The following is a 27441-nucleotide window of genomic DNA, read 5'->3' on the forward strand; positions in this document are numbered from 1 at the left end:
CAATGACAGACTCACATGTGATGAAGGTTGTTGAGTTAAATGAACTCTGGTCTCTTTCCTCAGGTTGAACTTCCAGTTTTGTCCGTCCTCAAAGGTTCACGGTTTCTCAGCTGTGGATCTCAAACCGAACGGAGACGACGAGGTAAAAACACCTGAACGCCGTCTGTCACCACGGCAACACTTTATGTCTTTGTTGAAGCAAATAATGTTTAACACGAGAAAATATAAAAATACATCAATCTGTTACTGTGACGTTGTACCGATGTTGACAGAACAACAAACGCAGCAGTTCAGAGTTTCAGATGTTTTCAGGAAGTGAAATGAAATCACTGAGTGAAAGTAAACGTTTGTGTTCAGATGGTGACGATGGAGAACGCCGAGGAGTACGTAGAGCTGATGTTTGACTTCTGTATGCACACCGGCATCCAGAAACAGATGGAGGCCTTCAGAGGTACAAATACACACTGTACTGCAAACTGTACTACACACACACTGTACTGCAAACTGTACTACACGCTGTACTACACACACACTGTACTACACACACACTGTACTACACACACACTGTACTACACACTGTACTACACACACACAGTACTACACACTGTACTACACACTGTACTACACACACACAGTACTACACACTGTACTACACACTGTACTACACACACACTGTACTACACACTGTACTACACACTGTACTACACACTGTACTACACACTGTACTACACACACACTGAACTACACACTGTACTACACACACACTGTACTACACACACACTGTACTACACACTGTACTACACACACACTGTACTACACACACACTGTACTACACACTGTACTACACACACACTGAACTACACACTGTACTACACACACACTGTACTACACACACACTGTACTACACACTGTACTACACACACACTGTACTACACACACACTGTACTACACACTGTACTACACACACACTGAACTACACACACTGTACTACACACACACTGTACTGCAAACTGTACTACACACTGTACTACACACTGTACTACACACACAATACTACACACTGTACTACACACACACTGTACTGCAAACTGTACTACACACTGTACTACACACTGTACTACACACACAGTACTACACTCAGTACTACACACACACAGTACTACACACACTGAACTACACACACAGTACTACACACTGTACTACACACTGTACTACACACACACTGTACTACACACACACTGTACTACACACTGTACTACACTCAGTACTACACACACACTGTACTACACACTGTACTACACACTGTACTACACACACACTACTACACTCAGTACTACACACACACTGTACTACACACTGTACTACACACTGTACTACACACACACTACTACACTCAGTACTACACACACACTGTACTACACACTGTACTACACACACACTACTAAACACTGTACTACACACACACTGTACTACACACTGCACTACACACACACTACTACACACTGTACTACACACACACTGTACTACACACTGTACTACACACACACTACTACACACTGTACTACACACACACTGTACTACACACTGTACTACACACACACTGTACTACACACTGTACTACACAGCATCAGGTTACAGTAGAAGTACTCTGATGATGATGATGATGATGAGGTTGATGTACTCTGATGATAATGATGATGATGAGGTTGAAGTACTCTGACGATGATGATGATGATGATGATGACGACGGTGTTCCTCTGCTTCGGTCCTCAGAGGGATTCAACCGAGTGTTTCCGATGGAGAAGTTGAGCTCGTTCAGCCATAAGGAAGTCCAGATGATCCTCTGCGGCAACCAATCACCTTCCTGGACCGCTGATGACATCATCAACTACACTGAACCAAAGCTGGGTTACACCAGAGACAGGTAGCTGCTCCCTCCGTGACGTGACTCGCCTGCCTGTCAGCTGAGTCTTCTTCTGTGGTTCTAACTCTGTCCTCTTCCTCTTCCTCTTCCTCCTCCTCTTCCTCCTCCTCCTCTTCCTCTCTGCAGTCCCGGCTTCCTGCGCTTCGTCAGAGTTTTATGCGGGATGTCGTCAGACGAGAGGAAAGCCTTCCTGCAGTTTACCACCGGCTGCTCCACGCTGCCCCCCGGAGGCCTCGCCAACCTGCACCCCCGCCTCACCATCGTCAGGAAGGTAAACGCCGCCTCTGATTGGCTGCTCCGGCGTCGAAGACACGATGATAGAAATAAGAGACATTTCTGCTTTTATTCTCTATTTTGCTCCATTTCAAATCCAGATTCAGAGTTTTATGACATTAAATAAAACACACAAGTAAATAATATTTAATAATTCAGAAGATGAAAGTTCTGAGACGTCAGATTTAACATCTTATTTTGAAACTATCAGCACAAATTAGCATCAGAAAGAATAAACGTAACAGAATAATAAGTGTAGCGTTTCCCACTGAAAGACGATCGGACACTTGAACTGATGATTTTAGGTTTAATGACCAAAACCAACGTAAGAGCTGCGTACAAAACACAAAACAAACAATATATCAGCTAGCTTACCATCGCGCAACACTAGCTCACATTAAGCTAAAGCTAAGTCAATTAATTAAACAAACAGTAATAAAACATTATGTAAATTACTTTAAGAACTAACTACACATTAATATTACACCAAACACTAACCGGAGATGCTAAAACATTACATTTCCCCTCTTTGTTCTTTCATCTTACTGTTTATCTTTACTGCAGCAGGAACTGGGCGAGTACCAGAATGCCGCCTTCAAAATAAAAGTCCTTCTAATCAAAACAGGAAATAAGGCACTATAAACCTGAAACAGATAAAATATGTAATAAGGGCAACAAAATGATCAACAGGTCGTTCTTCGGGTTTGTTGTGAGACGTTTCCTCCAGAAGGTGAAATAATGTAAATGATGTTTCTGTGAATCTGATTGGCTGCTGCTGGCCCCTCCCCCCCTCCCCCCCAGGTGGACGCCACAGACTCCAGCTACCCGTCAGTCAACACCTGCGTCCACTACCTGAAGCTCCCTGAATATTCCTCCGAGGACATCATGCGGGAGCGTCTGCTGGCCGCCACCATGGAGAAAGGCTTCCACCTCAACTGACCGCCGCCCGCCACCGCCGCCGCACTGAGCATGCTCCGTCATCTGTCCGTCTCGCCACCCGCCGGCCGCCGCGTGATCGACAGGATCAGCCAGCCAATCCAAACCAGCCGACTGACGGACTGACTGACCGGCTGCTGGAGGAGGAGGAAGAGGAGGAGGAGGAGGAGGAGGAGGAAAATTCATGTTGCAGAAATAAAATTAAAGAAAAGCTGTGCTCCTTCCTCATCCTTAACCCCGCCCCCTTCATCTTCATCATCATCATCAGCAGCAGCATCATCTTCCTCACCCCCTGGCTGCTGGTTTCCTGTGTTTGCTGTCAGACGCTGCTGTGTGTGTGTGTGTGTGTGTGTGTGTGTGTGTGTGTGAGACCTTCCTCCTCCTCCTCTTCCTCCCGTCTGTCTGTCCTCAGTTCTTCTTCGTGTCTGGTTTGACTCGTAGCTTCTGTTTTCAGTTCCTCCTCCTTCTTCTTCTTCTTCTTCTTCTTCTTCAGCAAACAATCATGCTTCTTCTTCTTTCTTCCTCCCTCCTCCTGTTTTTTCTTTTTGTTTTTATTTTGTTTTATTGCTTTCCGTGTGTGTGAGACTGTTTTTCGGGTTGTTTCTGACCGGCTGTAACAGGTCAAAGGTCGGAGTGCATTTGGTGTTCTTTTACAATGAAGCTATAGAGACAAAAACACTGGTTGTGTGCGAGGCACATCTGAAGAGAAAAAAAAAACAAAAAAAAAAAAAAGAGGAAAAAGTAAGAAGCTCTGCTCTCCCTTGTATTTTCTTTGTATATTATAAACATTTATTTAACTCAAGTTGCAGTTTGAGGTAAACAGATATTTTCAAATGTGTATGCTCCAAAAAAAATAATCATTAAAATGTTTGCAAAGTATGAAGTAAAGACGGAGTCGTGTGGTTTGTGTGATGTGTTTTTAAAGGCAGAGTTAAAGGGTCAGTTCACCCAAAATTATCATTTATTTAAAATATCTCATTTATTCTTTTATATCTGTGAAGACGAATCAAAAAATAGATCAAACTGCTCATCATTCTTTCTGTTATTAAAAAAAAACAATGATTAGTTGATTAATCAATTAGTTGCCAACTATTAAACTGATCAACTATTTATTTAACTAATTAATTGTTTTTTAATAAAAGTCTAAATTCTCTGAGACTCGGACAGTTGAGTCGTTTTGATGATTGATGTTTATCATAATTTCTGACATTTTATAGACCAAACAACTAATCAATTAATCAAGAAAACAAACAGATGAACCTTCATTATTAACTGGAGACCTGAGAAACAACCAACACAGCAAAACGTTCACTTATTTTTATAATATTTACTTTTCTTTAATATAAATTAAACCTCCCATCACCTGCGTAGAGGTGGAACTGGTGCTTTATACTGGTTTCTCTCAGGACACCAGTACATCAGTATTTATTAAAAAGCAAATTAAAACAAACAGAAAACATTGATATGAATTGATTGGGAACAAATAACAGAATAAAGCAGCTGTGAGACTGCATTATTGATTTAATCAATAAAGGAGAAGAATCAGTTTCAGGTTCGTTTATCAATAAAAGTAAAGATTTTTCACTTTTACTCACAAATTTGAGAATAAAAACTATCAAACTAGTTTTGACTGTAAAGTGCAGTTAAATATCAGAGACAACATGTTATTGATCAGGATCAATAATGTTACTGAAGCATTAAAATCATCACAAGTCCTTCAGTTTTATTATTATTTATATTATTTGTACATCTGACAGGATGTTGCATCACTTTTCCTTTTTTTCATTGATATTTATCAAACAAACAAGAATAAATCTGCTTTGACTTGATAATCAATCACTTTCTGATCATCTTCATTGATCTGCACTTATCAGTGTGGAACTAAATTCTCACCATTTAGTTTCTATTTCACACAGTTTCCTGTTCTTTCAACCATATTTATAATATATATATATATATATATATATATATATATATATATCAGATTAATTATTCACAAAAAATCACAAATAAACTTTTTACTTTTTATTTATTTTTAAAAAAATGTACAATACAGCAGACGTCAGGTCGATCCATATATCTGATTGGCTGATCCTTCATGTGATCACTTGATAAATGTCTTATTGATCATTATTGATCTTCAGTTGGTTTCGGAGCAGTTTGAACTTTTGACTTTTTCACATATTTGTGAAACTTCTGAGTTCAAACCTTCAAACGATCAATTTCATGATGATCAATAATTAATTGATCAATGAAACTTCATGTTGACGTCTGATGTATTGATGAAGCTTCACATTAAAACCTTTAAACACAACGCTGCAGGTTTACAGTCTGTCGGTCCCTGACGTCACTTTAGCCGTCGGCCATCTTGTCGAGGGCGGTGAGCGGCGCCAGGACGCGGCTCTTGTTGGTTTCCACGATGTGTCCGTTCTGGATCATCTCGTCCAGGATGACGTGGACTCGGTCCAGGTTGAACATGATCTGAGACGCAGAGTCAGGAAACACGACAAACATCTGGACAGAACAGAGAGCGACGCTGAAGGAGTTAAAGGACATTTACGGAGGTTAAAGGAGGTTAAAAGAGGTTAAAAGAGGTTTAAGGAGGTTTAAGGAGGTTAAAAGAGGTTTAAGGAGGTTTGAGGAGGTTAAAAGAGGTTTAAGGAGGTTTAAGGAGGTTAAAAGAGGTTTAAGGAGGTTTGAGGAGGTTAAAAGAGGTTTAAGGAGGTTTAAGGAGGTTAAAAGACGTAAAAGAGGTTTAAGGAGGTTTAAGGAGGTTAAAAGAGGTTAAAAGAGGTTAAAAGAGATTTAAGGAGGTTTGAGGAGGTTAAAAGAGGTTTAAGGAGGTTAAAAGAGGTTAAAAGAGGTTTAAGGAGGTTTAAGGAGGTTTAAGGAGGTTAAAAGAGGTTTAAGGAGGTTTGAGGAGGTTAAAAGAGGTTTAAGGAGGTTTGAGGAGGTTTGAGGAGGTTAAAGGAGACTTAAGGAGGTTAAAGGAGGTTAAAAGGTTTAAGGAGGTTTGAGGAGGTTTGAGGAGGTTTGAGGAGATTTAAGGAGGTTAAAAGAGGTTTAAGGATGTTTAAGGAGGTTAAAAGAGGTTAAAAGAGGTTTAAGGAGGTTAAAAGAGGTTTAAGGAGGTTAAAAGAGGTTTAAGGAGGTTAAAAGGTTTAAGGAGGTTTAAGGAGGTTAAAAGAGGTTAAAGGAGGTTTAAGGAGGTTAAAAGAGGTTTAAGGAGGTTAAAAGAGGTTTAAGGAGGTTAAAGGAGGTTTAAGGAGGTTTAAGGAGGTTAAAGGAGGTTAAAAGAGGTTTAAGGAGGTTAAAGGAGGTTAAAAGAGGTTTAAGGAGGTTTAAGGAGGTTAAAAGAGGTTTAAGGAGGTTAAAAGAGGTTTAAGGAGGTTAAAGGAGGTTTAAGGAGGTTTAAGGAGGTTAAAGGAGGTTAAAAGAGGTTAAAAGAGGTTTAAGGAGGTTAAAGGAGGTTAAAAGAGGTTTAAGGAGGTTTAAGGAGGTTAAAAGAGGTTTAAGGAGGTTTAAGGAGGTTTAAGGAGGTTAAAAGAGGTTTAAGGAGGTTTAAGGAGGTTTAAGGAGGTTTAAGGAGGTTTAAGGAGGTTAAAAGAGGTTAAAAGAGGTTTAAGGAGGTTTAAGGAGGTTTAAGGAGGTTAAAAGAGGTTTAAGGAGGTTTGAGGAGGTTAAAAGAGGTTTAAGGAGGTTTGAGGAGGTTTGAGGAGGTTAAAGGAGACTTAAGGAGGTTAAAGGAGGTTAAAAGGTTTAAGGAGGTTTGAGGAGGTTTGAGGAGGTTTGAGGAGATTTAAGGAGGTTAAAAGAGGTTTAAGGATGTTTAAGGAGGTTAAAAGAGGTTAAAAGAGGTTTAAGAAGGTTAAAGGAGGTTAAAAGAGGTTAAAAGAGGTTTAAGGAGGTTAAAAGAGGTTAAAAGAGGTTTAAGGAGGTTAAAAGAGGTTTAAGGAGGTTAAAAGAGGTTAAAAGAGGTTTAAGGAGGTTAAAAGGTTTAAGGAGGTTTAAGGAGGTTAAAAGAGGTTAAAGAAGGTTTAAGGAGGTTAAAAGAGGTTTAAGGAGGTTAAAAGAGGTTTAAGGAGGTTAAAGGAGGTTTAAGGAGGTTTAAGGAGGTTAAAGGAGGTTAAAAGAGGTTTAAGGAGGTTAAAGGAGGTTAAAAGAGGTTTAAGGAGGTTTAAGGAGGTTAAAAGAGGTTTAAGGAGGTTAAAAGAGGTTTAAGGAGGTTAAAGGAGGTTTAAGGAGGTTTAAGGAGGTTAAAGGAGGTTAAAGGAGGTTAAAAGAGGTTTAAGGAGGTTAAAGGAGGTTAAAAGAGGTTTAAGGAGGTTTAAGGAGGTTAAAAGAGGTTTAAGGAGGTTTAAGGAGGTTTAAGGAGGTTAAAGGAGGTTAAAAGAGGTTTAAGGAGGTTTAACGAGGTTTAACGAGGTTAAAGGAGGTTTAAGGAGGTTTAAGGAGGTTAAAGGAGGTTTAAGGAGGTTTAAGGAGGTTAAAAGAGGTTTAAGGAGGTTAAAAGAGGTTTAAGGAGGTTAAAAGAGGTTAAAAGAGGTTAAAGGAGGTTTAAGGAGGTTTAAGGAGGTTTGAGGAGGTTTAAGGAGGTTAAAGGAGGTTAAAGGAGGTTAAAGGAGGTTAAAGGAGGTTTAAGGAGGTTTAAGGAGGTTTAAGGAGGTTAAAGGAGGTTAAAAGAGGTTTAAGGAGGTTTGAGGAGGTTAAAAGAGGTTTAAGGAGGTTTGAGGAGGTTAAAGGAGGTTTAAGGAGGTTAAAGGAGGCTTAAGGAGACTTAAGGAGGTTAAAGGAGGTTAAAAGGTTTAAGGAGGTTTGAGGAGGTTTGAGGAGATTTAAGGAGGTTAAAAGAGGTTAAAAGAGGTTAAAAGAGGTTTAAAGATGTTTAAGGAGGTTAAAAGAGGTTCAAGGAGGTTAAAAGAGGTTTAAGGAGGTTAAAGGAGGTTTAAGGAGGTTTAAGGAGGTTAAAGGAGGTTAAAAGAGGTTTAAGGAGGTTAAAGGAGGTTAAAAGAGGTTTAAGGAGGTTTAAGGAGGTTAAAAGAGGTTTAAGGAGGTTAAAAGAGGTTTAAGGAGGTTAAAGGAGGTTTAAGGAGGTTTAAGGAGGTTAAAGGAGGTTAAAAGAGGTTTAAGGAGGTTTAAGGAGGTTAAAAGAGGTTTAAGGAGGTTTAAGGAGGTTAAAGGAGGTTTAAGGAGGTTTAAGGAGGTTAAAGGAGGTTTAAGGAGGTTTAAGGAGGTTAAAGGAGGTTTAAGGAGGTTTAAGGAGGTTAAAGGATACGTCCAGTTCGCTCTGTGGAGACAAAACACAGATCAATAATCAATAACACGCAAACACACGGTTGAAAATATGTTTAGATTACTTGGAACTAAAATCTCTGCAAAACAGAGTAAAGCTGATTCATCACAGATGAGCTGCAACGATTAATCAACAGAAAACTAATCAACTATTTTGATAATTGATGAATCGTTCTGAGTCGTTTTTTAAGATAAAAACAGAAATTTTCTGATTCCAGCTTGTTAATGTGAATATTTTCTGGTTTCTTTCGTCTCTCTGACAGGAAACCGAAGATCTTTGAGTTATTGACAAAGCAAAACATTTGATGACGTCATGTTTAGGAAACACTGATCAATATTTTTCACCATTTTCTGACATTTTATGGACCAAACAACTAATCAATTAATCAAGAAAATAACCAAAAGATTCATTGATAATGAAAATAATGATTAGTTGCAGCTCGTATCTTTCTTATCATTTCTGATGAGACGTCGCTGGATTCATGTTTTCTAATATAATAAATAAAACAGTTTCAGCTTCTTTAATACGACGACTGACACTGATAAACGTGTCGGCTGGTTTCTGATTCCTGTTTTTACTCTTTGGGAACATTTTAGTGAATGAAACTCGTCCACAAACGGAGCAGAACAGCTGACGTCATCAGGCTGAAACCAGATCTACAAAGTCTGTTAAAAAAGTTAAATCTTTTGTTTCTGACAACGTTTTACTTTCTGCTTTTATTAAATATCTTGTTGAGCTTAAATATTCAGTCCTGATCAGCTGATCAGCTGCAGTGATGCAAGAAATTCAGATAACAATTATGTTTATAATCGATTCATCTGCACATTATTTTCAACTGTTTTTGTCTTGTTATAATTTCATACAGTTCATGGTGACGTCTGATCAACTGATCAACATCCAGAAATATTCACTTTACTGTCACATGACACAGAGAAAAATGACTTATTTGATTATCAAACCAATTAACCAATTAATTGCTGCAGTTGAAAAGTCTGAACTCACCACTCGGCTGAAGTATTTATCCAAAACCTCTACAAAGTTGTGCACCAGCTCGTAGACGGAGAGCTCGTTCTGCAGGAGACGAAACAAACTGTTTAAATAAACCATCATGTTTCCTGTTTCACCCTCAGAGAGAAAGAAGAACATGTTGAACTGTTCCTTTAAGGTTCTCACCTCGCTGTCTGTGACTCCCACCACGATATAGAGAGCAGCATACTGGCGGTAAACCAGTTTAAAGTCTTTATACTCCACAAAGGAACACTGGAAAAAAAGCAGAGAGGAGTCGTGTTAAAGGACCATGACGTGTTTTCGTGTCAGTTAACTGAACATGGCGGATACTTCAGGGACCTGGTCTTTCTTGCGGGACAGACAGCAGCGAACCACGTCGGCCTCCAGCGGCGCCCTCCTGCTCAGCTCCACAGGTGTGTAATACCTAGACAGCCGCGTCTGACCCTGCCGGTTCACCATCAGCACGAACTTTATCATCCTCTGATTGGCTGCCGGCCTGAAACACAGAAGAGTCCGACTGTTGTCACGACAATAGAGACCGAAACATCATCAACAGAGACGATAAACAATAAATAACCAGGTTAATAACTAATCAGGTTAATAAATAATCAGGTTAATAACTAATCAGGTTAATAAATAATCAGGTTAATAACTAATCAGGTCAAGTACATATACATATATATATATACATATATATATATACATATATACATATATATGTATATATATTGTTAGTATATGTGGAGATAAACATGATGCAGTGACATCGAGCTGCTGTCATATGAACAAAATCAAATATCACAATATTTTTGACCAAATACTTTGATATTGATATTACAACAATATTGTAGAGATGATTACTGGTTTCACTAAATATTTAACACAATGACATATTTGATCAGTAATCATCAGTAATGTGATTATAATGACTAAGTGAATAAAAACAAATAACAGAACAGCTGGACGAGTGCTGAGAAAATGATGTAATTTTACTGTAAAACATCATATTATAATATCACGATATACTTAATCTAACATGTTACTGGTCTCATATCATGATATTGATATAATATCAATATATTTCCCAGCTGATTTCTGTGGATCGGTTCATATTTCTGTATTTACACAAAAATATTCTGGATGTTGTTGAAGATTTTATTACAGACAAATAGAACAAAAACACTTTTCTTATTGTTTCCTTTGTATATTTGGTTTTTTATCCAAAATTAAAAGAAATTGACTCCAAAACAAACTTCCAACAAGTATCTGATAATCAGATCAGAATTAAACAACTTTAGAACAGCACATAATGTGTTTAAATCTGTATTTTAATATATTTGATTCGATCTTATCAGTCAAATCTGAAAATATAAGAAAGTTTCTGCTGTTTGAGTTCACTGTCAGTGTTTATTATCTGAGTCTGTTTCATTCACACTCAGGAACTCAGTGACCTCTGACCTTTAAAATAAAGCAAAGTCTACCTGAGACTCTTCATCACGTTACATCATCAACCAGTTAAATTACTGATTATTGTCTTGATTCATCTGTTGATGTTTTGTCCATAAAATGTCAGAAAATAGTGAAAAATATCTGTTAAAGTTTCCCAGAATCCAAAGTTACATCTTCAAATGTCTGGTTGTGTCAGACAGTCTTATTTTTTGCTTAAAAAGTGACAAAAACATGTATTCAATTATCAAAATAGTTGCTGATTAATCTTCTGATTGACTAATCGATTATTTAACTAACCTTGCAGCTCTAGAGAGATTTATTTTGTTTTATCTGAATAACTTTTAGAGGCTTGAGGAGGTAAAATACTGAAATCCACAAGAAATAAAATATAAATTAGAAGAAAGCTTGAAAAGAAAAATCACAATTTTGTGTATTTTTTTCTGTATCCTGTCCAATCATCTCCTGAACCTCAGGTAATATTACTTCAACAAACTGCATCTTGGCTGTTTTATTACTAGTTTACAAATAGTATTAATATAAAAGTTAATTCATATTGTGATTTGGTTCATTAATGTTATTTAATATTGATTCATATTTTCAACGGAATATATGACGACTTTATTGCATAAATTAGAATATCAGATATTTTAAAAACAGTCACTGATGTTCAGTGAAATGTTTACATCTTCCATTGCAGTGGTTGCGGATTGTCCGAGGAGCACCTGAAGGCAGCACATCACCGTGTCACATATAAGCGGTTTATAACTGTGAAATATAACCGTTTATTATAACCGTTAATTACGGTGTTTTAAATGTAGCAGAACGTTCCTATCTGACCGTTAAACTGCGTAACTTATCAGTTATTAAAGGAACTCACCGGCCGCTGTTAGCTTGTATCTGAAGTGCAGCTACATTAGCTAACAGGCTAGCTGCTGTTAGCTTGTATCTGAACTGTAGCTACATTAGCTAACAGGCTAGCTGCTGTTAGCTTGTCTCAGAAGATAAATTGTTGTAAAGCACCGAGGCTTCACGGCGGTTTACACACCGACAGTTAACATTCAACAGTTAAATCCAATTAAAACTGACAGGAAGGTTTCTGTTTTCAACGCTAACAAAGCTAACTAAAGCTGTTAGCACTTTCGGCGCAGGCGCAGTAAGGCCCTCATCTGCTGTGTTTAAGGATAACAGTAAAAATAGTAAATAAGATCTTTAATGTTCCGCACGGATTACTGAAAAACAAAAACATTAAATGTTTAATGTACAGAAATATATGTTGTGTACATATTTATTCATGAATATTATAAAATACACATAATCCAAAAATAGATATCGTGGTTATATGCAAAGAAATCATGCAAACAACAATAAAAGTAATTTATACCATATTTATGTAAATATAACTATATAATGGCTTGAACTTCATGTCCTCTGTAATATTTCTTTTTAATGACATGACGAGCACTTCACACTCTACGATTACAAATTACTCATCTATCTATCTGTCTAAATAGATAATTGAATTCATATGATGTTAATATTTTGTTTAATTTTAGAGTTTTATAGATGGTTTATAGATGGTTAATCAGACTTTTTGTGTGTGAGGTTCTGTTTGGATTTCAGTCTAACATTCTGGCTGCAGCTCTGCTTTACATCACTGTTGATGTCACTGTTCAACCACTGGGAGGCAACAAAATCATACAAAGTCTACAAATAGTGGCTTTAAAGGACGAGTTCACAATTTTTCACAACGTAAGTGATGGAGGCCAAATCCACAGTGTGTCCACACAGTCATTTAAAAGTTGATGTGAAGCTTATATCAGGCTTCAGCAGTCTGAGTTAGTCATATCAAGTGGATATCTGACACATTTACAGTCTCAGTGTTTCCCTGTTGAGCTGCGGTGGAAGTATAGTAACAAAAAGAGGGACTTTGGCACTAAAAAGACTGTAACGTTGAAAGATATCTACTTGATTTGACTCATGCATTATTATGAAATGTAGCTGCATCTAAAGATAATTTGCATTATAGATTAACCTGGCGATTATTTTCTCAATTAATCAATTAGTTTTTTGGTCCACGTATATTATCTGACCTGCTCACTGACTACAGTCTGTCCAGGTCTGCAGACGAAGCATCTGCTCTCTGGAACAAACCACCAGATCTGACCTGAGATCAGTCACTGCTGTTTCCACCTCGAGAAGAAAACTTTTCTCAGGATTATGATGAGCCAGTGTGTGTGGCTGGACTACTGTTTTTCAACTTTTCATCATTTGTATTTATTTATTTATGTATTTATTTATTTGTGTGTGTGTGTGTGTGTGTAGAATCTGTAGTCTGTAGAATTTCTAATAAATTGTAGTTCACTGCTGCTGGAATCAGATGGGAGTTGAGATTTCCGACGCTTTCTCCTGTGCTGCGAACGCGGGTCAGTGTGTTTGGATGACAGGACGGATCTATCCCGGCATGCAGCGCGGCCGGGTGACCGGGAGAGAGACAGCAGTAATGGCGGCCGGTTAGCTCCACACACAGACACCGCGTCACAGCAGCCGCATCACCGCAGCGCTCCGGCGGCAGCCAGCCTCTCACACCGCGGCGGAGCGGAGACACGGGCTCCAGGGGGGGACGGGAATCATTCAGCGGGACTTTACTTCTACTTTTCTAAATAAAAACAAACATGGATGAGCAGCCCGGCGGAGGAGGAGGGGCCGGAGCGGGAGCCCCGCGGCAGCCGCCGCAGCAGCAGCAGCAGCCGGGTAGCAGCAGCGGCGCGACCCCGCCGATCGGAGGCGGCAGCGGTAGCAGCGGCGGCGGAGGAGTCATGGTGCCGCACCAGCCGGACGAGCTGCCCCGGCCGCAGCAGCAGTACACCATTCCCGGTATCCTGCACTACATTCAGCACGAATGGGCCCGCTTCGAGATGGAGAGGGCGCACTGGGAGGTGGAGAGGGCCGAGCTGCAGGTAGGTTAGCCCGTGCTGAGGGAGGTGGAGAGGGCCTAGCCGCGGGTAACGTTAGGTTAGCCCGGGCTGAGGGAGGTAGACAGGAGGGCCGAGCTGTGGGTAGGTTTACCCGGGCTGAGGGAGGTGGAGAGGGCCGTGCTGTGGGTCAGTTAGCCCGGGCTGAGGGAGCTGGAGAGGGCCGAGCTGTGGGTAGGTTAGCCCGGGCTGAGGGAGGTGGAGAGGGCCGAGCTGTGGGTAGGTTAGCCCCGGCTGAGGGAGGTGGAGAGGGCCGAGCTGCGGGTAGGTTAGCCCCGGCTGAGAGCAACAACAACAGCCGGGGATGGGGTGGAGTTGAATGTTTTCTGAAAACAAAGATGTTGCCGTGACACAGTAATTAACCACCTTAGATTTTCCTCTTCCCGTTTAAGAGAATAATCGCCTTAAATTGCCACGAACGGTAACGGCTAACCGGAATGTTTGTAACCTAACGGCTAAGCGGCGAAGCTAACGGGTTAACGCTCGAGACGCCGAAGTTAGTTTCTGATTTGACGTCAAGGGAAAAGTTAAATAATAATATTTGGTGATATTTTTTGTTGTTGTTTTTTCTGTTTGTTATTGTTCTGCGTGGAAAACAAAAACAGACAAGATAACAGTTTGTTATAAAGAACAACTGGTGGTTGTAGATGTAATGAAAAATCTGTCTTTAGTTTGTGACCAAACACTTTTACTAATCTTGAACATCCTTCAGATCAACAGTGTGACTACAGCTGAACATCTCAGACCTCTGCACCTCAGTCTACAGGTGTTTTCACTGAGTTTTGTCTTCTGATCTATTCAAACTTACCTCATTTATTACTAACTCTTATTTTTGAACTCTGTATCTCGACATCATTAGAAACGAAGGAAACCTAGGTGATATCCGAGGTTTGAATGAATGAAATATAATGAATATCAATAAAAAAGCGAGAGTAATGATATTTAGCGACTGTTTTTCTTTTTGTTTTTTTGTTAATTACTGTTCTGCTTGGTTAACAAAAGCAGACCAAATGAGGATAAAGAAAGAAGACCACATCTAAACAGTTCCAGATCAAAAAACACTATACTTAGACTCATCAAATCTTAAGAATGATATTATTAATAATAATAATGATAATAATAATAACGCAGTCCAGATTTGACGAGTCTAAGTAAAGTGCTTTTTTGGGAGGAGGGGTAAAAAAGTTTTCTGTTTTCATAAGCAAAATAAAGGCTTCACAAATCTGAAAGTGGCTTTAAACAGTGTTGATGCTTTTTGCTACGATGTCTGACAGTTTTTCACAAGTGTAAGTGGTGAAAAAACAAGATTCAGCTGCTAAATATCAGTATTATTATTTTAATTGATATTTTTGACAGACACATAAAACCACCAAACAGTTTTTGTTTTTACAAACTGTTTTGTCTGTTTTTTGTTGACCAAGCAGAACAATAAGAAACACAAAACAAAAAGTCTTTAAATGTCGTTATTTATGTTTCCCTTAACTCCGAATCAGAAACTGACTTCAGCTCCGGGTTACCGTTAGCCGTTAGCCGTTAGCTTCACAGCTCTTAGCATTCACTGGTGTTGTCACTCTCCTCTTTTAGCTTGTGAGTTTTTATTCACCCCATAATATGTGAAAACTGAAACCTTTTATTGTGGACATGAAGTCAGTCGTTAGTAAAGCAGAAGTGAATCCAGCTGACTGTCGGCTAATCTCTGTTTGCAGCCATTTTGGTTTGTCACGCTAGCCCCTAAACTAGCTGCTAACGTTGCTAATGTTGCTAATGTCTGATCATCAGCCTGAGAGAAAGAAATACCCAGATCTAGATATACCGAGATATCCTTTATTTAAGTGGAAGTACCAATACAGTCATGTAAAAAGTACTACACTATAAGTAAAAGTATAATAACCTACTACAGTAAAAGTACATAAGTATTATGAGCTTGATGTAGTTAAAGTATTGCAGTAAAAGTACATAAGTTTTATAAGCTTGATGTAGTTAAAGTATTGCAGTAAAAGTACATAAGTATTATGAGCTTGATGTAGTTAAAGTATTGCAGTAAAAGTACATAAGTATTATGAGCTTGATGTAGTTAAAGTATTGCAGTAAAAGTACATAAGTATTATGAGCTTGATGTAGTTAAAGTATTGCAGTAAAAGTACATAAGTATTATGAGCTTGATGTAGTTAAAGTATTGCAGTAAAAGTAGTGGTTTGGTCCCTCTGACTGATATATTATTATATATGACATCATTAGATTATTAATAGTGAAGCATCAGTGTTAGAGCAGCATGTTACTGTTGTAGCTGCTGGAGGTGGAGCTAGTTTACACTACTTTATATACAGTTAGCTAGTTTAGTCCAGTGGTTCCCAACCTAGGGGTCGGGCCCCTCCAAAGGGTCAGCAGATAAATCTGAGGGGTGGTGAGATGATTAATGGGAGAGGAAAGAAGAAAAAACAAAGTTCTGATACACAAATCTGTTTTCAGTTTTTGGACTTTTTCTCTAATCTTTGATTTTTGCTGAAATATTGGATCATTTGAACATTTATTGAAATGAAAGCATGTGAGAAGTTTAGAGGGAAAAATCACTATTTGGTGGAGCTGTTAACAACTCATAGACATGTGAAATGTGACCCCGACTACACACTGCTTTTTGTAAGACGTCAAAAGCCAAAAAGGTTGGAAACCACTGGTTTCATCTTTAACAATGTGTTGTATTTTAAAAGCTTGTTATATTATCCATTGTGTCAAATCTTCATCTGAAAAGTAACTAAAGCTGTCAAATAAATGTAGTGGAGTAGAAAGTACAATATTTCCCTCTGAAATGTAGAAAGTAGCATCACATGGAAATACTCAAGTAAAGTACAAGTACCTCAAATACTGTATCTAAGTACAGTACTTGAGTTCCAGTGTTGTTTGAAGTACGTCTGGGTTTGTTGAATAAATGGCAGATTAATGACTCTGCTGGTCTCGTTATGATTCATATAACAGTCCTGTAAACGTCCGGTAGCTTCATGTTGTTATTATAAAGTCTTGTAACCTGAATGAGTTATAGGAGTGTAGGAGCTGTTTTGCATGTTTCTAATAATTTTCCAGTAAACATGTGAGATTGAAGTGTTTTGCTGTAGTTCAGGTGTGTTTACGTGTTGTTTTCACACTCAGACAGTTTGTGATGTCGTCTCTGTCAGACGGGATCAAGTACCTCTTCATCAAACACTGATAGATTGGATCAAACTCCGTTGAACTGTATAATAGTATCACTGCAGAGTGGCTGTAGACTCCCAGTGATGCTTTTCTCTTTTTCAGTTGTTTAGTCTGACTCCTCTGCTTCCAGTGTTAACTGGTTCTCATGCGGTCAGTCTGACTGGTCTGTTGGTGTTAATGTGTTTATAATTGACTCATGTTGTTGAGAAGCTGAAGCAACCATCCCAACCACAAGGTTACTGGTTAAGGATCACTTTCACACCAGTTTGAAATCATATTTTTTGTATTGATTTTTTTTAACCTAAGTATAAATAAGTATAAAGACTTTATGTGTGTGTGTGTATATACAGTACTGTTGAGGGTTGGGTTGGTTTCTTAAACCGGTTTGATTTCATATGAACCGACTGAACCGGCGTTTATCATAATGAGACATCTAAGAGTCTCATAAAGAGGCTGTGACGCTGACAGGGAGGCTGCTGCTGGCTGCTACAGACGAGCTGGAGGAGGGAGGCTGACCCGGGCCGACCTGGGCTGAACCGGGCCGACCCGGGCCGACCTGGGCCGACCCAGGCTGACGGTGCAGATCTCACTGATAACCCGGATGAACCCGACCGGGCTGCTTCCAGCAGTCTGAGAGCAGTTTGTGTTTTGAAGACAACTGGCAGATATAAAGGGACGCGGCGGATCATTTACCAGCCTGCACGGCGGCTAGCAGCTAGTTAGCATAGCTAGCATTGTTAGCATAGCTGTGCTGTGCCGTTTCTGGCTGTTAAACTGGAAACACTGCAACTACACACACAGAACCCAAACACAAGAAGAAAAGTTAAGTTGAATGATTGTTATGAGAAATAAAGACTGACTGACGTTCAGGTTCTTTATGTTCCACCCACAGCAGCTCAGTCACCTGCAACACCTGCTGGTAGAATTCAGTATCTCCAGTCTGGTGCAGAGTTCGGCTTCATATCAAACCAGTTTGAACATTTTTATATCAGCCAAACTCTATAAAAATAAGGCCATGAATAGTTTTTATTGATCAGTTAATTTGATCCTAAGTTGAGTAAACAGCAGAAACTTAAAGTAAATCAGTATTTGGTCTTTAAATCAGCAGCAGTTCTCCTCAGTGTTTCTGCATCTCGGAGAAGTCGCCACAGTTCTTCTTCTGTGTCTTCATGTTCAGACTGACTCCATGACGTTGAGATCAGAGACTGAAGATAGATCTTTATGACTGTGGATGGATGTTTGTTGTCCTGCTGCAGATGATCAGACGCCTCCTGATGGTTTTTATTCATTATAGAGAAGAATCTAAACGTTTAAAGTGCTTTTAAACTTTTGCACGTTACTGTATATTTAATAAATTATTGGAGCTACTGAGCACAACCTCTCCAGCTTCCTCCTGAATCACATGTTAACAGTATCAGACTGAAAGGTCGCCGCTTGTCTCCAGTATCAATATCAGAAGTCAGTTTGTGAATTTGCTTTGAGTTTCCTGCTGAACACAGAAAAGAAATCAGACTTTCTACATCCAGCTGATCGACATGTTTGTTTCACCGATGAGCAGCTACAGCGTGTTGTTGTTCCTTCAACCTTCCTCCGACTGTTTCACGCTGTAGGTTTGTTCATTCAGGCTGCAGTTGTGTGTGTGTGTGTGTGTGTGTGAGTGTGTGTGTGTGTGTGTGTGTGTGTGTGTGTGTGTGTGTGTGTGTGTGTGTGTGTGTGTGTGTGTGTGTGAGAGAGAGATAGTATGAAGTGCTGAAATGTGTTCATGGCTTTGTCATAACACACCCTGCAGCAGGCAGACGTGTGTGTGTGTGTGTGTGTGTGTGTGTGTGTGTGTGTGTGTGTGTGTAATGACAGGATCTCAGTACATTCTGTGTTTGCTCTGCTGGGACTTGTTGCGGTGTGACACTGGATGCCTTCAGCATGACTCCGTCAGAGTTCCTGATAAGAAACAAACCAGGAAGAAAAAAAACCAGTGAAGGTGTCGACGTTGAGAGACGAGCTCCGACGTTCCCGTCGGCGTTTACTGCCGATAAACCGACACACGTTCTCCACAATAATACTTTATCTAGAAAACTCCAAGATGTCACAGAGTTGAGTCATTTTACAGGCTGGATTGTTGTGTTTTTGCCTCCATTTTCTGTTTCTCTTTTATAGTTTTACATGTTAAACAGCAGAACCGGATTTCATCATGTTCCAGGTTCAATATTAAGAAAATAATAATAATGATAAAAACAAACAGTTCCTACTTCTACCTGCATGAATGTGAAGAAAGATAAATAAGGCTATAAATAGATAGATATATGAATATGTATAATAAAAGTCTAACAGTCGTTCTGTTTCCGTCTGAGAAACTGAAACCAGCAGATTTCTGATGTTTGAGCTTCAAAAATGACTGAAACATTTAATCAATTACAGTTTTTTGGGGGAAAATTGATAAAATGCAACAACAAACATTTACTCTCAGTGATCTGACCTCAGCTGTTATCCAGTCAGACCGAGTCACTGACCTCTCTGACATCATAGAGGTCAAAGGTCAACACCTGCACCTGTAGATGATTGACAGAAGCATCAGAACCACTAAATGAGTCTCCGGTTAAAATCTTCAGTCAGAGGAAGCAGGAAGCAGCAGAGCATGATGGGAAACACGTCTGCATGTTGTTGGTGTGACGCATCCTGATCAGAGTTATTGATAAGATGATTGACAGGACGTCACTATTAGCTGAGGCAGGAAATAATTCTTTATGTTTCACATTTGAGCTTAATGTGAATGAAAGTAAACCTGTTCAGGATTAGACTGACAGGAAGTTTGATCATTGAATAATATATTTTTTAAAGCAGAAATAGTAAATATTTTCTTCTCAAATGTGACAATTTTAAGCTTTTATGTCTAAATGACAGTAAATTTCTTTGGGTTTTTAACTGTTGAGCCGACAGAAGAAATTATAACAAACATTTTACAGGATTTACTGACTTTTTATAAACAAAACAATAATCTTTAAGTCAAGGAAACAATCAGCAGATTAGTCAAAAATCAAAATGATCATTGGTTGCAGACTCAACTGGTGTAGGGCTGAAACTAAAGATTATTTTCATTATCGATTAATCTGCTGATTATTTTCTTGATCAATGGCTTTGAGCTGATAATTCACATAACAAACAGGAAGATTTTATACAGTCAGAGTTTAAAACAACGTGTGAAGTCATTAAACTCCGTCAGCGCCGTTTTTTGTTTTTGCACGATGTGTAAAATCTCGTCGAGTTATTATAATATGCACAACTATGTTATTTGTAGTGAAAGCGTAGCAGAGATGCTAGCTGCTACGTTAGCTGTGATCAGTTTCATGTTTCCAGGTGTGACTGTTGTGACAGCAGGCGGCTGCTCAGACCGTCGGTTCGTCTCTACCTGCTGCGTAGAAACAGTCCGACTGCTGATTAAACTCTAGTTATTAGACTCATCTGGTTCTGACAGTCAGCGGCTGTGAGGGATGATATATTTATATATTTTACAGCAGGATGATGAAGGTGCTGCAGCTGTTTCATTATCTTATAAACATCATGTTTCAATCCTGCGTTTCACAGAAAAGAAAATTAAAATGATGAATCGGCTCGATCGCCCCGCTCTGAGCTTTGTTTCTGTAGATTAATAGATGTGATCAGCTTTGATCAGATTAATCAATCCAACGTTTTATACTTGTTGAGATGTTTGACAGCAGAAACAGAAACGTGTGAATGAAAACGACTGAATCCTGAGTGAGTTTGAATGTAAAAAGCTGCAACTGACAGTTATTTCATTTCTCAATCAGCTGATCAGTCGGTCTGTAAAATGTTTTTATTTCAAAGCCTGAGACGTCTTTCTATTAATAAATGACTCAAAACGATGATTCCATCATAAAAACAGTAGTTAATTGATTTTCTGTGGATTTATTGACTCCTCGTCACTCTCAGCAGAGTCTGACTGCCTCTCTGATCCGTCTGCTGCGTTTCTGACGTCACGGTCACATGACAGGAAATCACAAAGATCACCATCGTGACTGTTGTTGTTGTTGTGTCTTTTATAGTCACCAATAATCCCGTCTCACACCATGCAGATGCTTTTTAATCTTCACACTTCTTCAGATGTGGTGGAAGGAGATAAAGTGTCTGAGTGTTGCTGCGTGTAGTTCGACTGTAGAGACAGTCTGATGTGACTCAGTGTTTCTGCAGTGAAACGAAGCGACGCTTCACTTTGTCCGTGTTTGTTTGTGTACTCTGGGTCGAGTCGACAGATTGCGCCCTGCCCGCAGTTTCAACATGGTATTATCACGATATTCACGCCCTGCTTCCCTTTCACACCCTGCACACACACACACACACACAGCTCTGTTTGTTGTTGGTGAAGCAGGTTCAGCTCCGAGGCTGCTGCTGCTGCTCTCTGGATACTGATGAAGGAGTCTCTCTCCTTCCTCCTGCATCATCGTCCTCTTTTAGTTTTAATAAATCATTGTTTTAAGTATACTCTGGTTTCTGATTTGTCCTGTTAGAGCTTCACAGGAAGCAGCAGATGAGTCTTACTGTCCCGGCTGGTTAAAAGCACCTGAAGATGTAAAATATTGATGCTCAGTTTCTATGTGAGCTGCTGCCATTAGAGCGAGGAGGAGAAAACAGCAGCCTGTCAGTTAACCTTCATATGAGAAGAAACATCCAGAGCTGCAGCCATTAATCAACCCACAGAAAATTAATCAGCTGCTCTTCTGATAATTAGTCGATTTTAAAGCCAGAAGGTCAAACTGCTGCTTCTACGTCTGCTTCTGGAAACCAGGATGGAAATAAAACAGCTGATGTTTGTTTTGTAGTGAAGTTAAAGGCGTCTCGTTAATCTTAAAGCTTTCTGTGATTGTCATCAGATCAAACTATCAGACCTGCAGTAAACACCGTTGCCATGGTAGCAGGAAGCTCCTCCGCTCACATGGACAAGTGTCAGTTTGAAACTTAAACGTTTCCAGTGTTTCACTATTTAAATTGATTAAATGAAGCTGTTGGTGTCGTCTGATTACATCATTTATTGTTTGGATCCAAACCAACAATGAACTGATCTCCTAACGAGTATCGTGTGTGTATCAAAGCTGATCTATCTGATTAAAAACCCGTCAGTGAGTCACAGCGCTGCTCTGGGTCACATGTTCCTTCATCATCAAGAGTTTGGTCACGTTAGTTTGTTTAGAAACGGCTCCAAAGACTAATAACAGCATCATGTTTTCAGTCTCTGGAGAGTAGTTCTGTGTACGGAAGACGCTACTGAGCATGTGCAGGAACACGGTTTCTGTTTACAGCTTCAACAGCTTGTAAACAAACAAATCCCAAAAACATTCATCTTAGATTCAAATATGACAAAAAAAAAAGCATCAAATTTCTCACAGTGGAGAAGCTGAAAGCAACAAAACTTTCTGTCGATCGAATCGTTGATGAACGATCGTTAGCTGAATATTCTTCATCCAGACGGTCAGAAAAGTCTTTGAAGGTTGTGGAAGTGTTGTCATGTGACTCTCTGGGTTTGTGGAGTATTTATCTCTTAGAAAACACTGATAGTTGAGAGAAGGACCAAAAGAAAGCATCAGAAAAACAATCAGTTATCTAAAGAGTTGGCAGTTAATTTATTGTCTATTGATTAGTCACTTCATTGATAGAAGATGAATATTAAAGAGCATGATGTTGTTTTCTGGGCTGAACTCAGAGCAGCTCGAGTCGTAGTGCAGGGTTCAAAGGTCATGGTGTACCTGGAGGTGGGGTGGGGGGGGGGGTCTCATGGATGTGTGTAGGTGTGTGACTGTGGCATCGCCGTGGTAACTACATGTTTTTGGTAAAGAGGGCAAAGCTGCGGGACGGCAGGCTGTAATTAGGCGTCCTGGCCTACTGGGCCCTGCTCTGACAGCCCGATCCCAGCTGGACGCTAAAAGTAGACCGACCTGAAATAACTCCAACACACACACACACACACACACACACACACACACACACCAGCAGGCGGAGGTTCAGCCGCCTGTCATTCACAATCTGAAGAGACGAGAGCAGCAACAACTTTTGATCGCTGGTTTACACTTAATATTTTTAGTTATTTGATGATTGTTGAAATTGATTTTTATAAATAGAGTGTGTGTTAATGATGCAGTTGTTCGGAGGATCGGCCCTGATCACCCCCCCACCCCTCCCACCCCCACCTTCGGCCTGAGTAAATCTGTCAGCCGGGTAAATCTGGGCCACTGAGCTCACTTCTCTCTCACACACCCCTGCCGTCCTCTGACCTCACTGCCTCTCACTCCGGCTCTCTAGGGAGCGCTTGATTCATGCTCACCAGGTGCAGCGGGACGGGAGGGGACGGGAGGGGACGTGATCTGAGAACACACTCGTCAGATCCAAACAACCTGGCTGTGAAGAGACTCTGCGTTACCACACACACGCACACACACACACACACACACAGCGTCTAACTAAAGCTTCAGCAGCACATTGATCAGGACCGACAGGTGTGACGTAATCCCGACGCCTCCAGCTGGTCTGAGGATCAATCACGTCTTAAACACAACACAACAAACTGGATTAATGGTTCAATCTGCTGGTTAAACTGGTTGAAACTGACAGGATCACAACTACAACTGTGACAATTAGTTAATCAATTGATAGAATTAATCTGCAGCTTCTTTAATAATTGATCATTTTGATAATTGACTTAATCGTTTGTTGGATATGAAAGAGGAAACAGTCAGCTGAATATCTTTGACTGATCAGATAGAAAAAAAAGACATTTGAAGTTGTTGACGTTGGTTTAAAGCAGAATTGTCCTTTAATTAGAGCTCATTATCAATTAATCTATTGATTATTTTCTCTATTAATAGATTGTTTGTTTGGTATAAAATGTCAGAAAATTCGTCATAATTTCCAGAAGCTCAAGTTAACGTCTTCATATTGATTATTTAGTCTGATTAACAGAATAAAACCTCAAATATTCAGTTTAGTGTCACAAACGACACAGAAAAGTAAATCTTCACAATCAAGCAGCTGGAAATAATGAACGTTTGGCGTCTGTGGGACAAATAAACTCAAAACATTTGCACGAATGACGCGAGGTGAAAGTTTTTCTTTCTGTCTGAACATTAAAGATCAGATGATGGATCATGAAGCTTCATCTGACGGAACAGATACCGTCAACATCTTTATCAGCGCCGCGTTTATTATCAACACATCAGCCGCAGCTTCACAAGCGTCACAGCAAGTTTATTTTTATGTTTCTCGTCTGTTTTTCGACGCGTAACTACGGTATCGAACGCTGCGGAAACACAACATGGAAACAAACGGAGGAGAGAAATGTGAATCTGCTCTGTTTGAGACTCAGGAGAGGATTTTATTACTGAACTTTGACCACGACGCTCACATTTAAAATCTGATGTTTTCAAGTCACAGATGATGTTCAAAGACACTACAGGAATAGTATTTGTATTTCTAGTTATTCTTAGTGAGACACACTGATGATAAAACATATGTAAGAAGCTTTTAATAAGCCTGTAAGATAAAGTAGGAACCACAAGTGTGTAAGAAAATAAACACAGAAGCTGTTTGATGTGTTTTATCGTGAAAATCTTCTATTTAAGGAAATCCTGACACAATAACAGGTGGTTTGATCTATAGTATCATAATACATTTAGATATGGTTATACTGTATAATCCTGGTGTTTGTTTGTGTCTGAAAAGTGATTTTACATATAAATCGTGTATTTAAACGTATGTACAGACTGTTGGTGACCTCCGGATCAACACGTCGTCAGGAAAAGAGCTTCGACTCAAAGTGCAGCGACACAACAAACATTAACTAAAGTCTGAGGAGTCCCAGCAACAGTAAAATAAAAACTGACACGTACACACAGTTCAAACACTGTCAGCTCATCAATCACACATCATGAACTACAGCGAGGAAAAAGACCTGCGAGTGGCAGTAAAAGCATGATGTGTGTGTGTCACGGTCAGTTTCCTGTAACTGTTCATGACTCACAGTGACATCACTGCTCTGCTGACCAGCACAGTGTGGGAAAGCAGCATTTTTTTCCACTTACGGCTGCAATGATTATTTACTGCCAGTTATTTTCTTGATTATTAATCGATTATTCGCTCGGTATAAAATGTCAGAAAGTAGTGAAAAGTTCCTGTTACACTTTCCTGAAGCTCAGTTCACGTCTTCAAACTGGTTGTTTTGTCTGAAGAGTCTAAAAACCTCCAAAATATTGAGTTTATGTGTCACATATGACAAAGAAAATCAGCAAATCTGGAAATAATGAATGTTTTGCATTTTTGCTCAAAAGACTTCAACTATTAATCAATTATCCAAGTAGTAGTGATTAACTTTCAGTGGTAGACTAATCAAGTGGTTTCTGAACCTGGAGGCTGAAATACTGAGCGTAGTTCAGAGGACTGGTGTGTGTGTGTGTGTGTGTGTGTGTGTGTGTGTGTGTGTGTGTCTTGTGGTATGTAGGGGGATCTCGAGGGGGGGGGGGGGGTGATGTGGAGCTGTGGCTGTCAATCACAGAACCAGCCAATCAGTGCACAGCTGAATTAGTGTGGTTTGTTACGTAATCCTCCTCCCAGACATCCCAGTTCACACACACACACACACACACACACACACACACACACACACACACACACACACACTCGCTGACCTGCAGCTCTTCACATTAATCTGATGTCAGTTTAATAAGTTGCTCTCATGTCTGAGTGAGAGTCAGCAGAATAACTTAAAGAACAAATATTCAGCTCTATATTTATATTCTGGGACTCTACTGGAATAAAAACTCCTTATTTATCTTCTACTGGTCCTTTATGCAGCCCCTCAGTTCAGCCTCTGTCTGAAACAGGCTCCTGTCTCTTTAAGGCTCCGCCTCCTGATGAGCCCACTCTGCTCTGATTGGTCAGCTTCAGGAAGCTTCCTCCGGCTCCAGAGGCTACGTAAACAAACTATAGTAGCAGGATTTCACTTCTTCTTCTCCTTCTTTACTCCAAATGTCAACTTGTCAAATCCATCCGTACATGTTGGAGCTGAATCACATCTGAAATGTGAGACACCTTAGCAACCACCTTAGCAACCACCTTAGCAACCAAGGCTACAGAACAGGCGGCTGTTTATGGGCATGTGCGATGAGCCGACGTCAGCTCTTCTTCATGGTAGAAAAAAAAGGTCATGAATGAAGCGTAGAGGGCAGGTTGAAGCCCTGAGTTTTGACTTGCAGGCAGCATTTTTACATACGTTCACCTCAAGTTTTGAAACTTTAACATTATGTTTAACATCTGACATCATAACAGGATATACTTAAACAAGAGAAAATCACATAAAAGCAGAATATGTCCCATCCAAAACTAGCTTAGAATTGTTCCAGATAGTTTAGTCGTGTGTGTGATCATTTACACGCCGGCCTGAACCTTTTTTCAGGGCTTTGAAGCGTTCAGTACAGCAGAAAGGCTCTGGAGGCCCAGATAGCTGTAGTTATATAGTTATAGTAATGTAGTATTAATGGTCAAAGAATGAAACGCCTCAGCACAGAAAATGTACACTATTTTTATTGAACATAGATATAAATAGATAATATGAATAAATAAGGTGGTTGTGTTGCCGTTCTCTCCCCAGCAGCTCCAGTCAGCTGCTCACAGCAGAGAGAGAGCACTTTGAGTTCATCCTGACTTTTATGTACAATGAGGAATTTCAGCAGCAGGAAGCAGAAACGTAGTAAACACTGGACTTCATATCTGTAATAAACGTTAAATGATGAAGCTGATGGGTGGATTCAGAACGACACCGCGCTCCTTCATCAAGACTGAAACACTGAAATAAATCTGATCAAAGCATCTTAACTACAGCTGCAACCATTTATCCATAAGTTGCCAAATGAAATTAATAGACAACTATATTGTAATAGTTTTTAGTCTCTTTTTTTAGAAAATACCCAAATTCTCTGATTGCAGCTTCTTTAACGTGAATATTTTCAGTTTTTTCCGTCCCTATGACAGTAAACTGAAGATCTGAGTTGTGGACAAAACAAAACATTTGATGACATCATGTTGGGAAACATTGATCCGCATTTTTCACCATTTTCTGACATTTTATCCATAAAATGATTGACAGATTAATCAATAGTAAAAATTGTGCCTGTCTGTCTCTCTGTTGGCCGGGGAGGACCTCTGGTGTCTCTGTCGTCATAGCGACCTTCACTAGAGGAAGTCGCGACCCCTGGTTTGCCTCCGAAACCCGCCTGTTGCCATGGGCACCCTGGCAGAGAGCACTCAGCTGTGTGTGTGTGTGTGTGTGTGTGTGTGTGTGTGTGTGTGTGTGTGTGTGTGTGTGTGTGTGTGTGTGTGTGTGTGTGTGTGTGTGTGTGTGTGTG

At 39.8% G+C, this 27441-nt stretch overlaps 3 protein-coding genes across 9 annotated transcripts in view; 2 read left to right on the plus strand and 1 right to left on the minus strand.

Moving 5' to 3' along the window:
• Positions 1-3653, plus strand: part of hectd1 (HECT domain containing 1) — a 45434-nt gene extending 41781 nt beyond the window's left edge. For all 5 annotated transcript variants that reach the window (XM_042387742.1, XM_042387741.1, XM_042387744.1 and 2 more), the window contains 5 exons: positions 64-142; positions 358-451; positions 1774-1924; positions 2051-2195; positions 2999-3653. In XM_042387742.1, the coding sequence (XP_042243676.1) occupies positions 64-142; positions 358-451; positions 1774-1924; positions 2051-2195; positions 2999-3136 (607 nt within the window). In that variant the 3' untranslated portion in view covers positions 3137-3653. The remainder of the gene's footprint in view (positions 1-63; positions 143-357; positions 452-1773; positions 1925-2050; positions 2196-2998) is intronic.
• Positions 3654-4830: 1177 nt separating this feature from the next.
• On the minus strand, positions 4831-12055 carry ap4s1 (adaptor related protein complex 4 subunit sigma 1). The gene is made up of 6 exons (XM_042387747.1): positions 11761-12055; positions 9774-9930; positions 9600-9686; positions 9429-9497; positions 8409-8420; positions 4831-5614 (listed from the first exon to the last, which is right to left on the minus strand). The coding sequence occupies exons 2-6, from the start codon at positions 9909-9911 to the stop codon at positions 5486-5488; spliced, it is 435 nt and encodes a 144-aa protein (XP_042243681.1). The 5' UTR covers positions 9912-9930; positions 11761-12055; the 3' UTR covers positions 4831-5485.
• Positions 12056-13340: 1285 nt separating this feature from the next.
• strn3 (striatin, calmodulin binding protein 3) overlaps positions 13341-27441 on the plus strand; it is a 29345-nt gene continuing 15244 nt past the window's right edge. For 2 of the 3 annotated variants that reach the window (XM_042436937.1, XM_042436939.1), the window contains exon 1: positions 13341-13840. In XM_042436937.1, coding sequence (XP_042292871.1) covers positions 13556-13840 — 285 coding nt within the window. In that variant the 5' untranslated portion in view covers positions 13341-13555. Of the gene's footprint in view, positions 13841-14049; positions 14072-27441 lie in introns of all 3 variants that reach the window. The other variant, XM_042436938.1, reaches the window with a different exon arrangement.

Source organism: Thunnus maccoyii, chromosome 16 (genome assembly GCF_910596095.1).
Source record: "Thunnus maccoyii chromosome 16, fThuMac1.1, whole genome shotgun sequence".
Taxonomy (NCBI): domain Eukaryota; kingdom Metazoa; phylum Chordata; class Actinopteri; order Scombriformes; family Scombridae; genus Thunnus; species Thunnus maccoyii.